Source organism: Marmota flaviventris, chromosome 1 (assembly GCF_047511675.1).
Source record: "Marmota flaviventris isolate mMarFla1 chromosome 1, mMarFla1.hap1, whole genome shotgun sequence".
In the NCBI taxonomy this organism is placed as follows: Eukaryota; Metazoa; Chordata; class Mammalia; order Rodentia; family Sciuridae; genus Marmota; species Marmota flaviventris.
In genome coordinates this window covers 204,614,651-204,628,613 of record NC_092498.1, presented here as the reverse complement: position 1 = coordinate 204,628,613, position 13,963 = coordinate 204,614,651, and the positions used below count along the sequence as shown (strand labels likewise).

General features: G+C 45.2%; 1 protein-coding gene across 12 annotated transcripts in view; it reads left to right on the top strand.

Annotated features, from left to right (window-relative positions):
- The window catches only part of Gatad2a (GATA zinc finger domain containing 2A), a 110,855-nt gene that overhangs the window by 63,594 nt on the left and 33,298 nt on the right, over nt 1-13,963 (top strand). For 5 of the 12 annotated variants that reach the window (XM_071600732.1, XM_027932124.2, XM_071600747.1 and 2 more), the window contains 2 exons: nt 1,819-1,939; nt 8,593-8,861. In XM_071600732.1, the coding sequence (XP_071456833.1) occupies nt 1,895-1,939; nt 8,593-8,861 (314 nt within the window). In that variant the 5' untranslated portion in view covers nt 1,819-1,894. The remainder of the gene's footprint in view (nt 1-1,818; nt 1,940-8,592; nt 8,862-13,963) is intronic. The other 7 variants (XM_027932131.2, XM_027932132.3, XM_071600743.1 and 4 more) reach the window with 3 other exon arrangements.

The window sequence follows — 13,963 nt, the reverse complement described above, 5'->3', positions numbered from 1 at the left end:
CCTGGTCTCACGTTCTGCAGTGATTTAAGGAACACTGTATAAGTGTTGTGATACAGCAGAACTTATTGTACTTCGAAAGCAAACACCAAAAGGTGTGGACTCACTCTTGACACTCAATATATTGTCATGAACATTCTCATTTCGGGTTTTGTGGGGTGGGAGTACAAGGTCAGCCTGAGCTGCTACTCATGAGGTGTTTCCAAGTCCTCTGGAAACTTCAGGTCTGACTTGGGGAGTGTTTTGAAGGGCATTGCCTAGAAGAGTATGACTTTCAGCCCCCAGCATTGCTTTGGCCACTCACTGTGTTGACGTCCACATGACCAGGTTGTGCCTCAGTTTCCCCACATGTACAATGAGAGTTGATAGTCGTATTTATCTTATAGTACGTGGGTATGAGTATCATCTGTGGGGTAATTGCTCAATTGGTGTTAGGAGTTTTGCCCTTTTTAAGGTAAAAGTTATTTTTTAGGAAGAATAATACACATTTTCTGTTTAACAATAAAGGAGCAATAAACTTGGAATGGGATCTAAGGATCCCATTGTTGAAAAGGGGGTTCTGAGGGGTTCAGTCTAGTCACCTCAGAGAGCTAGCTCCCCTCTGAAACTTGAATCTGCTCATGAATTAAGTGTTTGCCATTTTCCTGGTGTGTGGCTGGCACTCTTCCAGGATTGTTGACAAGTTGTCTCTGTTCTCATACCTAGTGGGTATAGCAGTGTCATCCCAAATACTTTGACATGGGGTAAGGGAGCTTGTACTTTCTGTTTGTGGCCTGGTCTTCCAGCATAAGTATTCATTTTGTCCAGCATGGCTGCCATGGAGGCATCCAACGATGGGTGTTCCATTATTCTCCTATACTGGCATGTGCATGTGTCACTTGAACCCTACCAAGTGTCTTATCATTTCAGGAGAAAACAGGAAGTTAAATGTGGTTAACCAAAGACTTTTTGAGCCATACAGTGGAAGGTGTTGCCTTGGGCAACTTGTCCACAGAGTGTTAAGGTAGAAAGAGAAGGGATGGGCCTGGACTTCAGATCTAGGTCAGCTAGACTTCGATTTTCTTTGTTTGTTGAGGGGTACACAAGCCTGCTTTCACTCATGGAGGCTCTTAGCGAGTAGTAAGTCTTTTTTTCTTTTTGTGAAAACCTTTAGCACAGGACTCACCAGGGCCTCCTTCCTGGGCATGAGACCTCCCTGCTTAGTGGCTTGGCCCATGCCGTTTCCCTGCGGGGAACGTCTCTCCTGTTCTGTCCTGGCCTCATCTGAAGGCAGTCTTCAGTCCACATCACATGCTTTCCAGAGTCAGAGTGGTGGATTTTTTCAGGAAGGTACTTGACTTGTTGGCTTTGTTACAGGGCACCCCAGGAACCACAGATTTTTGCAAGGCTAATTTACAGAAATGTAGACTTAACTCAATAGTGCATACTGAGCCCATACTTGTGCTGCTCACTGAAAATGAAGGCAAATGATGAATGGGAAAAAGAAACTTTGGTTGATGAAGAGTTTAGCATCAAGCCAGGAGAGATGAAACTGCTGAGTGATATGGGCATTGGTGCTGTGGGTCCCCATCAGTGCCTTGATAAGGGATACTGTCCTGGTAATTATTGTGGTGATCACTCAGGGAGGCTAGTGCCCAGGTAGATGTGCTTTGGAGATGAGCCAAGGGGTTGGATTTACTGTTTTAGAGCTTGAGTCTCTGTTAAGTGGTACACATGGTGGATTTTTTAAGCTGTGTAGATATTTCAGATAAACAGTGGGAAAGGGACAGTGGCCTCTCCTGGACTGCTAAAGTTGATATGTTCACCTTGTGTCCTTCCTAGGTCTTAACCACTGAAGGAGCTGGCCTCCGTCCCCAACCCTGTCTCTGCTCCTAGCTCTCTCCTCCCTGCAGTCTGGATGCCACTTACCCCATCTTTTGGCTTACACTTGAACTTTGAGCAGGTTGGTGGTGTTATTTTATCTAGATTGCTTCTTTATTTTCTTCCTTCCTCCCTTGGTTCTGGGGATGAAATCCAAGGTCTCCCCTATACTAGGCAAGTGCTCTACCACTAAGCTACACCTCCAATCCCTGGTTTTCCTTTTTATTCTTCGATTTTTTTTTTTTTTTTAATGTACAAGACTAATGCATAGTCACCATTAAAGAATTTAGACAGTACAGTAATGTTAACTACAGAAAGTGAAAGTTCCTTAATAATCCATCCTTTAGAGATAGTCATCTGCTGATTTTTAGTTCAGTTCCTTTCAGTTTTGATTTGAGTAATATTTATTTCAGTTTTCTTCCCCTATAGATGATTCATTTCATATTTTGTACTGAGGATTGAACTCAGGGATGCTTTCCAGCTGAACTACATCCCCCAGTCCTTTGTTCTTTCATTTTGAGACAAAAGTCTAAGTTGCCTAGGCTGGCTTCAAACTTGAGATCCTCCTGCATCAGCCTCCCAAGTTGCTGGTGTACATTACCAGGCCAATCAATGATAACCATTTCTAAAACGCTGTGTGCTACTGTACTTTTCCTGCAACTTGGTCCTTCTCTTTCAAACTGTATTCAGCATCATTGCATGTCAATGAGTAAGGATGAGAAAACTGAGGCTCAACTTCCTGTAGCCAGCCACTGGGTGCAAGACGGAGCTGAGGCTCACTCTCTGTTCAGTGCTATTTTTGGTTATGGAAGTTGACTGCTTGGAACATCTTTTTATCTCCTGAGTTAAATTGTATTCCTTGTACTTGTCCTTAATGAGATTTGATGTTGTTTAAAAGTTGAAAGCTGGCATTTTTGGTTTCAGTTCCTTCTGAAATGAATCCCAGCCATTCTTTTACTCGGAGATGTGAGTCAGGAAGTGACTCAGGCCAATCTAGGCAGATTGAGGTGTCTGTTCTACTCAGGAAGATATGTGAAACACAGAATCAGAACATGGCTTAGCTGTTCTCTCCATCCCCAAGTACTTCTGGGACACATTGAGACACCTGAGTTTGACTTAAAGATAGGAAGCCACCAGAAGGGATGCAACTTCCTCAGGCTATGCTACAGTGGGGAAAGTAGATGGGAATTCTGGACCCAGGCAGGAGATGAAGGTGTAGAGAGAGAGAGAGAGAGAGAGAGAGCGCACAGTCCCCACCCTTGGTACTGTCAGGATGCAGAGACTTGTTTGCACTGTGCATCTTCATGGAGTTAGGGGCACTCTGGAGGTGAGTACCCATGTGCAAACCTCTGTGTCACTGTCATTCCTATATGTTCTGATGCTGTTGAAGTTTAGGTTGGTCCAATGCTAGTGAGGCTAGCTATGGGCCAATGACATGCCTGCACCCTATCATTGACCCTGCTGATTTGAAGACTCTCTTCCCTCCTGGCAGGAAAATGTGTCCCTAGCTTCCCTGAGAACAGTGGCTGCCCCCAGGTGCAGTGCCCCCATGCTCCTCATATCTAAATAAACTCTTGACCTTCCTTCCCCATCTCAGAAAAGTAATTCCATCTTGGTTGCTCAGGGAAAATAAAACCAAACAAAGCAGCTCTCCTCCCCTCTCATCCAACTTTTGATATATCTTCAGAGTACACCCACCATTCATTCAGTCTGTGTCCCCAATGCTGTCGCTTTCCAGATCTGAGTCACAAAGTGCTGGGAACTCCCCTCACCCTCTGCTCTCCTTGGCCCTCCTTCCTTGTCTGTTCTCCAGCCGCATGACCCTCTAGAAAAAGTTGGAACCTTCCTGTCTTCCTAGATTCCTGAGTTTACCCCACTTTCGTGGGGTCACTTTGAGCTCAGCACCTTCCTGTACCTTCTCCAACTTTGCCTCTGTACTGGTGGGAACAAGTGGGCACTAGCATGCTGTTCCTCCTGTGGGCACTCCACTTGGGGCATGTCTCCTTTCAAAACTGAATTCTGATGCTGTCCTTTCTCTCTGGGCTTCCTGCTGCTTTACATGCTCTGACCACCCCAGGTCCACCCCTTATGTCCCCACAGCACTGTCACCTGACACTCTTGGTTGCTTCACTAACTATTCCCCTCCAACCCCAGAAAAATATACTTTTCAGAACATCAGTCCTGTCACTTCTACCACATTCCTTAACCCACCTTATTACTAAGTCTTATTTTCATGTTTGGAATATGGATTTTTTTTTATACTTGTACAGGTTGAGCATCCCTCACCAGAAATGTTTCTAAACTTTTTTTTTCTTTCTTTCTTTTTTTTTTTTCCCCCAAGTGCTGACATGAAGCTGAAAAAGTTTTGGGTTTTTGGAGCATTTCAAATTTCACATTTTCTAATTAGGGATGCTGAACTGGTGAGGTCTATGCCAACATTCCAAAATCTGGGGTGGGGGTGGGGGTGGAAACAACTCAGATCTGAAACTCTTGCTCATAAGCATTTTGGATAAGTGATACTCAACCTGTAGAATGATAGTACAATATAGACACCATGTTATAGTGTAGACAATATCGTTAATAAGACCTCAAGGGTAGGGCTCAGATTTGTTTCTATTAACTTTATTTTTTAAGTTATCAAGAGACATTTACTAGCCAGATGCAGTGGTGCACGCCTGTAATTCCAGTGCCCAGGAGGCTAAGGCAGGAGGATCAAAAGTTCAAAGCCATGGGCTGGGGATGTGGCTCAAGTGGTAGCGTGCTCGCATGGCATGCGTGCGGCCCGGGTTCGATCCTCAGCACCACATACAAAGATGTTGTGTCCGCCGAAAACTAAAAAGTAAATAAATATTAAAATTCTCTCTCTCTTTCTCTCTCTCTCTCTTGTTTTAGAACATGTTTTCTGACTGAGATTCTCAGACCAGTTGGATAGTGGCATTTTACTAAAATAAAGCAGAATAGAATAGAGATTATTGAAACTTACACTCTTGTAAAGCCCCATTATCAGTAAAGTGTTAAAGCCTCAGTGGCCCTATTGCCCCGGGTTGGCCAAGGCCCTCATGGCTTGGCCTATATAGGGCCCCCATAGGGCTACTGGAGCCTGCCTGCCTAGACTCCAGCTGAGGGAGACCTGTGCTGTGCCCCCACCTACCTGTTAGCCCGGGGGCATTAGAGGACAATGCATCAGGTTTTTCTTGACACTGCAAGTGTTGCTTGCTTTGGAGGCCTGGAGTTGGGGTATTTGGAGTGAGATGTGGGTGCTGATAAGTGGCCCTGGCAGCCTCAGGGCCCTTACTATTAATGTGGGCCTACTGCTATTGGGATTTCTGGTTTTACAGGCAGCAGCCATCAAAACTGGTTTCTTTCTGACAATTTTGTAGTTGTCACTGTGTCTGTGCTTGCAGTGCAGTGGCCAGAAACCCTGGTTTGCTCGGGATATTGGTTCTGCCTGCCTTGAGGAAGAAGGAGCCTTGCCTTGCAAGCACATACCCTTCCCCAGGATCACACTCACTGATGACCAGAGATTGGCCAGTAGCAGGGGTCCACTTCAAGGACAGGACTGTGAAGGAGGCTCAGGTCTGAGTGGGGAGGTCAGAGCTCACTGAGACCTCTGCAGGATGGGCCCCGCACCCACCCAGTGACCTGTCTCTGGAAGGCCCAGGACGTGAAGGCAACCATCAACTCTGGACCTGGGTTTGGCTTCCCCCAGACACTGCACACTAAGCACACGCTGGCATTGGGACCTCTGTTGGAGACACTGACCCCGGAACTCTTTGTGGGGTGGGTCTGCTCTTCCCTGCCCCTCATGCTAACAGTGAAGCTATGTGGCGAGGTGGAGTAATTGGGAGGATTTCAAGCAGGGTCTTAGGCTCTAATTTTTGTTTGTTTTTAGTATGTATATATTTTAGTTGTAGAAGGAACCCAGTACCTTTATTTTATTTATTTATTTCTATGCAGTGCTGAGAGTTGAACCCAATGCCTCATATGTGCTAGGCAAGCGCTCTTCCACTGAGCCACAACCCCAGCCCAGGTCTTGGGTTTTGATGAGCTTCATGGAACAGAGCTTACAAGTCCAGAGGAGCCCTGTCTAGTGGGAGCAGAGGCAGTGTGGGAAAGCCTGGGGTTGGGGGTGTTTATAAATCTCAGGGAAAGGTCAGTGTCATACGTCCATATCTCTGGTCTGGCCCACCCCCAATCTCTATAGGCACTGGGCCAGACCAGGAGCTTTACCCACTTTTTTCCTTTTGGTGCTGCTGGGAATCAAACCCAGGACCTCATACATGCTAGGCTTAGAATTTTACCACTGAGCCACATCCTCATATCCTCACATCCCCAGCTGCACCTTCACCTTTAAGTGGCAGAATTTTTCAACCTCAGTGGGGCCTTCCCCCTCAACCCTTTGGTACTGGGATTGAACCTAGGGATCTTCTGCCACTGAGCTGTAACCCGCCTGCCTCAGCTTCCTGGGTTACTGGCGTGCACTACTGTGTCTGGCTCAGTGAAGCCCTTCTTTTTTGAAGTTCTGGTTTCAACTTTCACTAGATAGTCTCCTCTCTGGTCTTTGCCTTGGAGTGCATGTACCTGCCATCCAAGATAGTTGTCAGAAACTCTTTTCTTGTCTAATCTGAGACAAGAACATCTGAGAAGCTCTTGTTTTGGGTGATGCCTAAAGGAGAGATGTCCCATCCCTCTCACAGTGGGGAAGGGTGATTGACATTCAGAGGGCAGACTTGTTTGGGGTCTCATGGGAAGACAGGACAGACAGATTGTCAGTGAGCAGGTTTGACAGCATTTGTAGTCAAGGCGTGTTGGTGGAAAGGCAGAAGCCATATAACTTTAGAAGGAAGGAAGAATTGGAGGGGCAGCTGGCCTGGATTAGACAAACAGGGCACTGAGCAGGCAAACTGAAGGCAGCTGGGGGCCAAACATTTGGTGTGGGGTGTGTGGTAGGTGTAGTTTGGAACTGCAGGAGGTGCTGAGAGGGTGAGTGAAGCCGAATCTGAATGCCTAAAGTCATCCAGGTTTGGGACCCAACTCTAAATCCCTAGTCTAGGTCATGTTAGAGCTAAATCATGCCATGTGGTTGGTGCTGAGAGAGAAGTTGTTAGGTCCCACCCTCTTCCATCACTATGGGGTCGGGAGCACAGAGCTTTCTGAGACCTATGAGGAGCAGCTCAGTCTGCCCTGGCTGAGAGACCTATTTAATTTGACCCTTTTGGATGGGCTGGCTGTGCTTAGCCAGGCTAGCATGTGCAAACAGTCTACTTTCTCTGGCTCCAGGAGCATGAAGCAGCTGTCACATTTTCCTTTCAGTGTAAGCCCACAAAAGGGCACATTTGGGCAGGTTCCTGCACTATTGCTCACTTGTGAAGTCAGTGCCTTAAAAGAGGTGGCAAGTGAATCAGTTCAGGAGTAGGTTCTGTATATGATTATGGAACCCCTTGTTGCCATTCAGCCCCCAGCCTGCCAGAAGGTGGTTTCTAGAACTGGATCTGCCCAGCACTACCTGAGATAAGCCTCCCCAGGGTGTTCACCAATAAGGAAACTGAGGCGCTGGGAAGGTGGGTACCCTCCTTCAAGAGCACAGAAAGAATCATAGGGCTTCAGCACAAAGCATGCCAAAGGTGTGAGCCAGGGTTTTCTGTGGGGCTCACACACAATGGGTTCTAACTATCCCATGGAAAACTATGACATGGGAAGTTGTATGAGAGCTCAGCAACTTATTTCTTTCTTGTCCCCTATTGAACTCTGGAGTTCAACTTTCCCAAGTCTTGTTTCCCTTGACCTGTTGGGACATGAAGGCTGGCCTGGGCTTAAAGTGGCCCCTTTAAAAAAGTGCCTGTGTTCTGGATCCTGCTGTGGAATGCCTGCTGCCTCCCTGCAGACAGGCATGCTGCGCTGTCCTCCATCCTGTCTCTGTGAGGGTTAACAGCACTTCAGCTTGTTGTCTGGAACCGGTTCAGACTGGTTTTCTGGAAAGTGCTTTGTCTCTCAGACTGAATCCTGGGAAGGGTCATGTGGAGCCCAGTGATGTCACGGGATCAAAAACTGATTCAGCTATTTTTTCCTTCTTTTCTTTCTTTAAATCAAGATATGTGTGTGCTGCAGGTACAGGGTGGTGGCACATTGATGGGCCAGGCCTCATTTTCCTCAAAGTGTACCATTCTGGCAACTAGAGGGTTAAAAGTCACCCTCACTCCCTGCCTCCTGGAGGTAAGCAGGGAGTGAGGAGACCTCCATTCACTGAAGTGGAGCATCAGGGGTCAACCCATTCACTTTAGTGAAGGGTTGGGCTGGCCCTACCCTGCTTCTAGGACAGTGTGATTATGCCCTTCCTGATTTCCACATGTCTGTAGTCCAGTGCAGATGCTCACAATCCCTTAGATCTTATTTCCCATCTAGAAAAATTTTCCTCTATTTTCTCTTGATTTGTCAGTGCACAGAATTCCTCCTATCTGATAAGCAGCTCCCAGCCATTGTTTTTGTTCAGCTACCCACAGGTTTCTAGCCCCTGAGAGACTGAGATAGAGCTTGCCCCCCCCCCCCCCCCCCCCCCGCCATAAAGAAATATCCTGGAGATGCTTTTGCAGACCTGCATTTGTTGTATGTTGTACCTACTTCTGCCATCACCATACAGCAAGGAATACAGTCAAAGACAATACCCTGAAAAATTGTTTAAAGGTAGTAACTTCCTTGTGCCCAGTTAAAATGCTGTGTCTTCTCCTCCCCTCAAAGTTCAGAATGACTGAGGAAGCATGCCGAACACGAAGTCAGAAACGAGCCCTTGAACCGGACCCTATAGAGGATGATGTGGAGAGCAAGAAAATGAAAATGGAGAGAGGATCGTCAGCTTCAGACTTAAACTCTGATGGAGATACAAGGGTGACACCTGAGCCAGGAGCAGGTCCAGTCCAAGGATTGCTGAGGACAGCAGAGGCCACCACAATGGGCAGAGGTGATGGACTGGTGAGCGACGGGCCAGTGGATATGCGAACCTCACACAGGTGAGTGGGAGGACCTGGAGGGAGATGTGCTGGAGCCAAAGAGAGATTCAATGTAGATGCAGAGGTGAGCCACACTCTAGGACCCAAGCAGGCTTGGAGGAAACACCTTTACTGATTTGCCATACACATATCTGTAGGTTCCACTCTGACATCACTTCACTGGCAGCTGTGCCATCCTGGCCAAGGAACCTCCCTCCTGGGGTCTTGGATCCTGGGGAATAGGGTATGAGAGGAGGAGGTGGAGGAGGGTGTTATCCCTGTCAGATACCTTACTGTCAGCATATTTTTTTTTAAACATGTACATGTATCACATCAATCAACTCAGTGCTTTTGGTTTATAGGAAAACTTGATTTTGTCATGTGGTTTTTATCTCCCTGCTCTTCAGATCTGTGGGTCAGGAGGCTAGGGATTCTACACTCTGCCTTAATCACTTGGTATTGGAATTGGGAGCCCAGCCTGGGGTTCTACTCATCAGAGGAAGGGGCCTCTCAGTTGCTTGTCTTGGTGGCGCCTGAGTTCAGCTTGTTGTTTTTGTTCCTTCTATGTTATCACTAATTATGTCGGGTGACTTTACCTGATGCTTAGCTCTTGTGAGGACTCAGAGTCTAAAAGCAATCAGACTCCTCATTTCTTCATTTAAAAAAATTCCCTTTTTTCCCTGTAGGGAGAGATTCAGACCTAGCATCTGCTCTTGTATCACCCCTCCCCTCAGAGCTCCCTAGAATGTTCACACTCAGATGCCCACTTCAGGCCCTAGCCCTTTGACAGTCTCCTCTATAACCCCTGGTTCATCTTCCCTTACTGCTAACCAAAGTCTTTCCCCTGTGCGGGGCCTGTCTTTCCACATCTCTTTGCCCAGGGACAACCATTGTAGAGTAGGGAAAACTGCTACCTTCCTCGCCCTCCCCATCTGTGTTGACTGACATAGGGTTACCAGACTGTAGTCTTTGTGCTAAATTCATTTTGGAGTCCAGAGTGTTGGGATCCTAAGAACTTTGTAGATCGTCTAGCCTCGTGTCTCTTGGCTTTTAGAATCCATATCTATGTGAGATAAGTGGGAAAATCCAACACCCTTCCTGTTGGGAAAGCATCTTTGACTGCAGGGACATGTATTGTATTCTTGCCATCCAGAAAAAGCTTTTCTGACTGCTTTCTGCCACCCTGCTTCTAAACCCAGGACTTCATTTTCAGTTCTGAGAATAAAAAGATGAATGTATAAATGGTGCAAGACTCCTTACCCTCCCTTTAACATAGTCTGTTTTCAGATCGATGAGCAGCCAGGGGTGGGTTTGGAGTCAGGGCATGAGAAACCTGGATATGGGAAACTGCCTGGTTCCTCTTACTCCAGTTTGCATTTTCTCCCATAATCACCATGCTTCTCTGCAGAGTAGGTCCATGAAATGTGAGGGAGAGGTTAACTGTCAAAAGAACTCATAGTTGAGAATCAAACCCAGATCTTTCTTTTGTCAAAGCCGAGGGCTACACTGGACCTCCGAGTTTCTTGGTTCCTTTTCCCAATGGGCCATTAATTTCCGAACTAAGGTCACTTAGACAATATATCATTGTTAACTGAATTTAGTCTGGATGTTTTTCTTATATATAAAGGATATGAGGATGCAGAGGACAGAGATTAGCCCAGGAAGTGGGCAAGGGTCCTCCTAGAGCACTAAGAGACATTTCAGGTCTGTTGTGTAGCAGTGTGAGAACAGGGAAATGGCCCAGCTCTGGAGACTAGCAGGCAGAGCTGGGGTCAAGCCATGCTCCCTGACTATTCCTCAATGGCTGACCTTAGCCTGAGTTCCTTTGCTGGTAAAATGGGCTTTGCAGGTTGATGGGGTGACCAAGGACTGTGATATTCATCAGCTTTGGCACTTAGAGTGTAAGGCAGGAAGCCCACCTAGGCAGTGTTGATGACAATTTCCCTTCAATCTGTAGCTTTACTCAGAATGAGATGTCTCAGGTCGTCTAATGTACCCTTCACCCCAAGTTCTCACATTGAACATCTTGTCTGGTTCTTTGGGCAAGTCCATTTGTGAGGTTTTGACAGAATCAAGGAGAACAAGGGTGGGGGCTGGGATTGTGGCTCAGTGGTAGAGTGCTCGCCTAGCATGCACAAGGCTCTGGGTTCGATATTGTGTATACCTAAAACAAACAAACAAATAAGTAAATATTTTTAAAAAGAGAGAGAGAAAGAAAAAAGGAGAACAAAGGATCATGTCTAGCCCAGGACCATTCTAAAACTGTAATCCGTTCTGGAGTAAGTGGCTCAAGTCAGTCTTTGAATCCCTGTTGGATGTGTCTGGCTGGGAATACCCTTTGAGAGCCCTCCCTTCAGCACATTGTGGCTGTGCCTTGGTTTTTCAGGTAGCATTTAATTTCACGTAGGGCACAGCTTTATCTAACCACAGTGTGGGTTGGGTGACACTCTTTGACTACAGATCCAGCATGTCAATTTTAAATTGTCCTGCCAAGATGATTTAATTTTCATCTTTTAAAATTGAAATATAGCAAGCATAGTGAAAGGTAAACCACACAAATTAAGAAACAGAACATTGCTGGCACTCCTGAAGCGCCCCCCTTGTGCCCACTTCCAAGGGTAATCACTTTCTTATCTCCTCCCCTTCCTCTCTGCACCACCATTCTCACCTTCACTCTTGGACTAGGGATTGAACCCAGGGCATTCTAGCACTGAGCTACTGAGCTATATCCCAAGGTGGGGAGTGCCCCCCCCCCCCCCCCGCGCGCCTTTTGAGGCGGGGGTCTCACTGAGTTCCCCAGTCTGGCCTTGAACTTGGAATCCTTCGACCCCAGCCTCCCAAGTCACTTTGATTGTAAGCATATGCCATCATGTCCAGCTGGTAATCACTTTCTTGTGATTACTCCCAACAACGTAGATTAGTTTTTTTTCTGCTTTTGTAGGATTTGTATAGTATATGCCCTTGCTTTCTTTCAGCATTGTCTTTGTGAGATTTACTTGTGTTGTTGTATGTAGCAGTGATTCATTTTTAGTGCTTTGTAGCACAGTTGGTCTTTTGTGGGTTCTGTATCCACAGAGTCAACCAACCTCAGATCAAATATTTGGGCAGGGATTAGGGGTGTAGCTTAGTGGTATAGTGCTTTCCTATCATGCACAAGGCCTTGAGTTCAGTGCTCAACATATAGGCTTCTTTTCTTGTGGTTATTTTCTAAACAATGCAGTGTAACTATTTTACATTTACATAGTATTTAAACTGTGTTAAGTATTAAAATGTTCTAGAGATGATTTAAAGTGTGTGTGTGTGTGTGTGTGTGTGTGTGTATGCATAGGTTCTATGCAGATACTAATATATCATTTATATAAGAGACTTCATGGACTGGGGTTGTGGCTCAGTGGTAGAGCATGTGTGAGGCACTGGGTTTGATTCTCAGCACTGCATAGAAATAAATGAATAAAATAAAGGTCCATCAACAACTATATATATATATATATATATTTTTTTTTTTTTTTAAGAGATTTGAACAACTTCAGATTTTGTTATCCATAGGGAGTTCTGGAACCAGTCCCCTCTACCAATACCAAGGGTTGCCTGTTTCTTTTCTAGAATTTCTTTTTGGCTCTTTTTCAAAATTATGCCTTAAAAAAAAAAAAAAAGCTGTCTTACTACCATCTTTTGACCCAATTTGGGTATTTTAAAGGTTAGAGATGGAATGGTTTCTAGGAGAGGGAATTTCCCTTTTCTTTAAGAAATTAGCTAGTGAATTGAAGTTGCTAAAGAGGTGTAGATATGTATACACAAATATATGAATTCACACATAAATATATATATATATATATATATATATATATATATATATATATATATATATGCATGTTTGTATGTATAGTGGGATGATTTGGAGCATGCAGAGGCAGATAAAATGATGGGATCAATGGCTGTGTTGTTTTCCCTGACTCCTGTCTAACTTGGTCGTTTGCTCTTCTTTTTGTAGTACTAGGGATTGTTGAACCTAGGGTTTTGTGTGTGCTGGGCAAGTACTCTACTACCAAACCAGACATATACCCAGCCTTTTTTTGGTGGGGGTGGGGAGTACTGGGATTGAACCCAGGGGCACTCTACAACTGAGCTACAACCAGCCATTTTTAGTTTTTATTTTGAGACAGGGTCTTACTACATTACCTCAGCTAACCTCAAACTTGTGACCCTCCTGCCTCAGCGCCCACAGAACTGGGATTACAGTAGGTGTGTACCACCACACCTGGCTAACTTGGTAGTTTTTTCAACTTAAGCTCCTAACATTATGTTTTGTATTTAAAATTAATTGGAGGACAACTTCCAGTTTTGAGCAAGGAGATCATCAAATCTGAAGTGACAAAACCAAAACAAAATCACTTCAGCACTCTGGAAATTAGCCAGAGGCACATAACAATCTGAAAGTGTTTATATTTAAAAAACAAAACAAACAAACAAACAAAAAACTGCTAAATTCTGGGTGAGAACAGTGAGATTCTATGGCAATTGCCAGGGACTGTATTCCCATACTCTCTCCTTGCTGCTTGATGAGGAAGTTTTGCTCAGCCCATGCAGGTTGAGGACCAGTAGCTGTTCTATAGGTGTGAAAATGGGAAATTGTTCAGTTTGGAGTGGAAACAGCATCCCTGCCTCCGTGCCCTTGGCCTTGTTGGTCAAAGTGACAGTCTTGGAGATGGGTAAATGATGAGGTCAATGAGTCTGTTAGCCAGGTTTGGTTATGTTTAGGGTAAGACAAAAAAAAACTATTTGAAAAGCAATGGCTGAAAACATATTTGAGGAGGAATTTATTGAGGAGGAAGCTCAACAAATCCTGAGTGGCAAAAATAGATTTATACTAGAACACATCATTGTGGAACTGTTAGAAGTCAAAAAAGAAAAAAAAGAAAAGAAAATCCTGAAAATAACAGGGAAAAAACCCAGTTATCACATACAGGGGAACATTGCTGTGATTAATAGCTGACTTCTAACTAGTGGCAGTGGAAACTAAAAGGAAGTTGAATGACATTCAAAGTATTTAAAAGAAAATTGTCAACCTAGAATTTTTTTTTTTTTTGGTACTGGGAATTGAATCCAGGGGCACTTTCCACAGA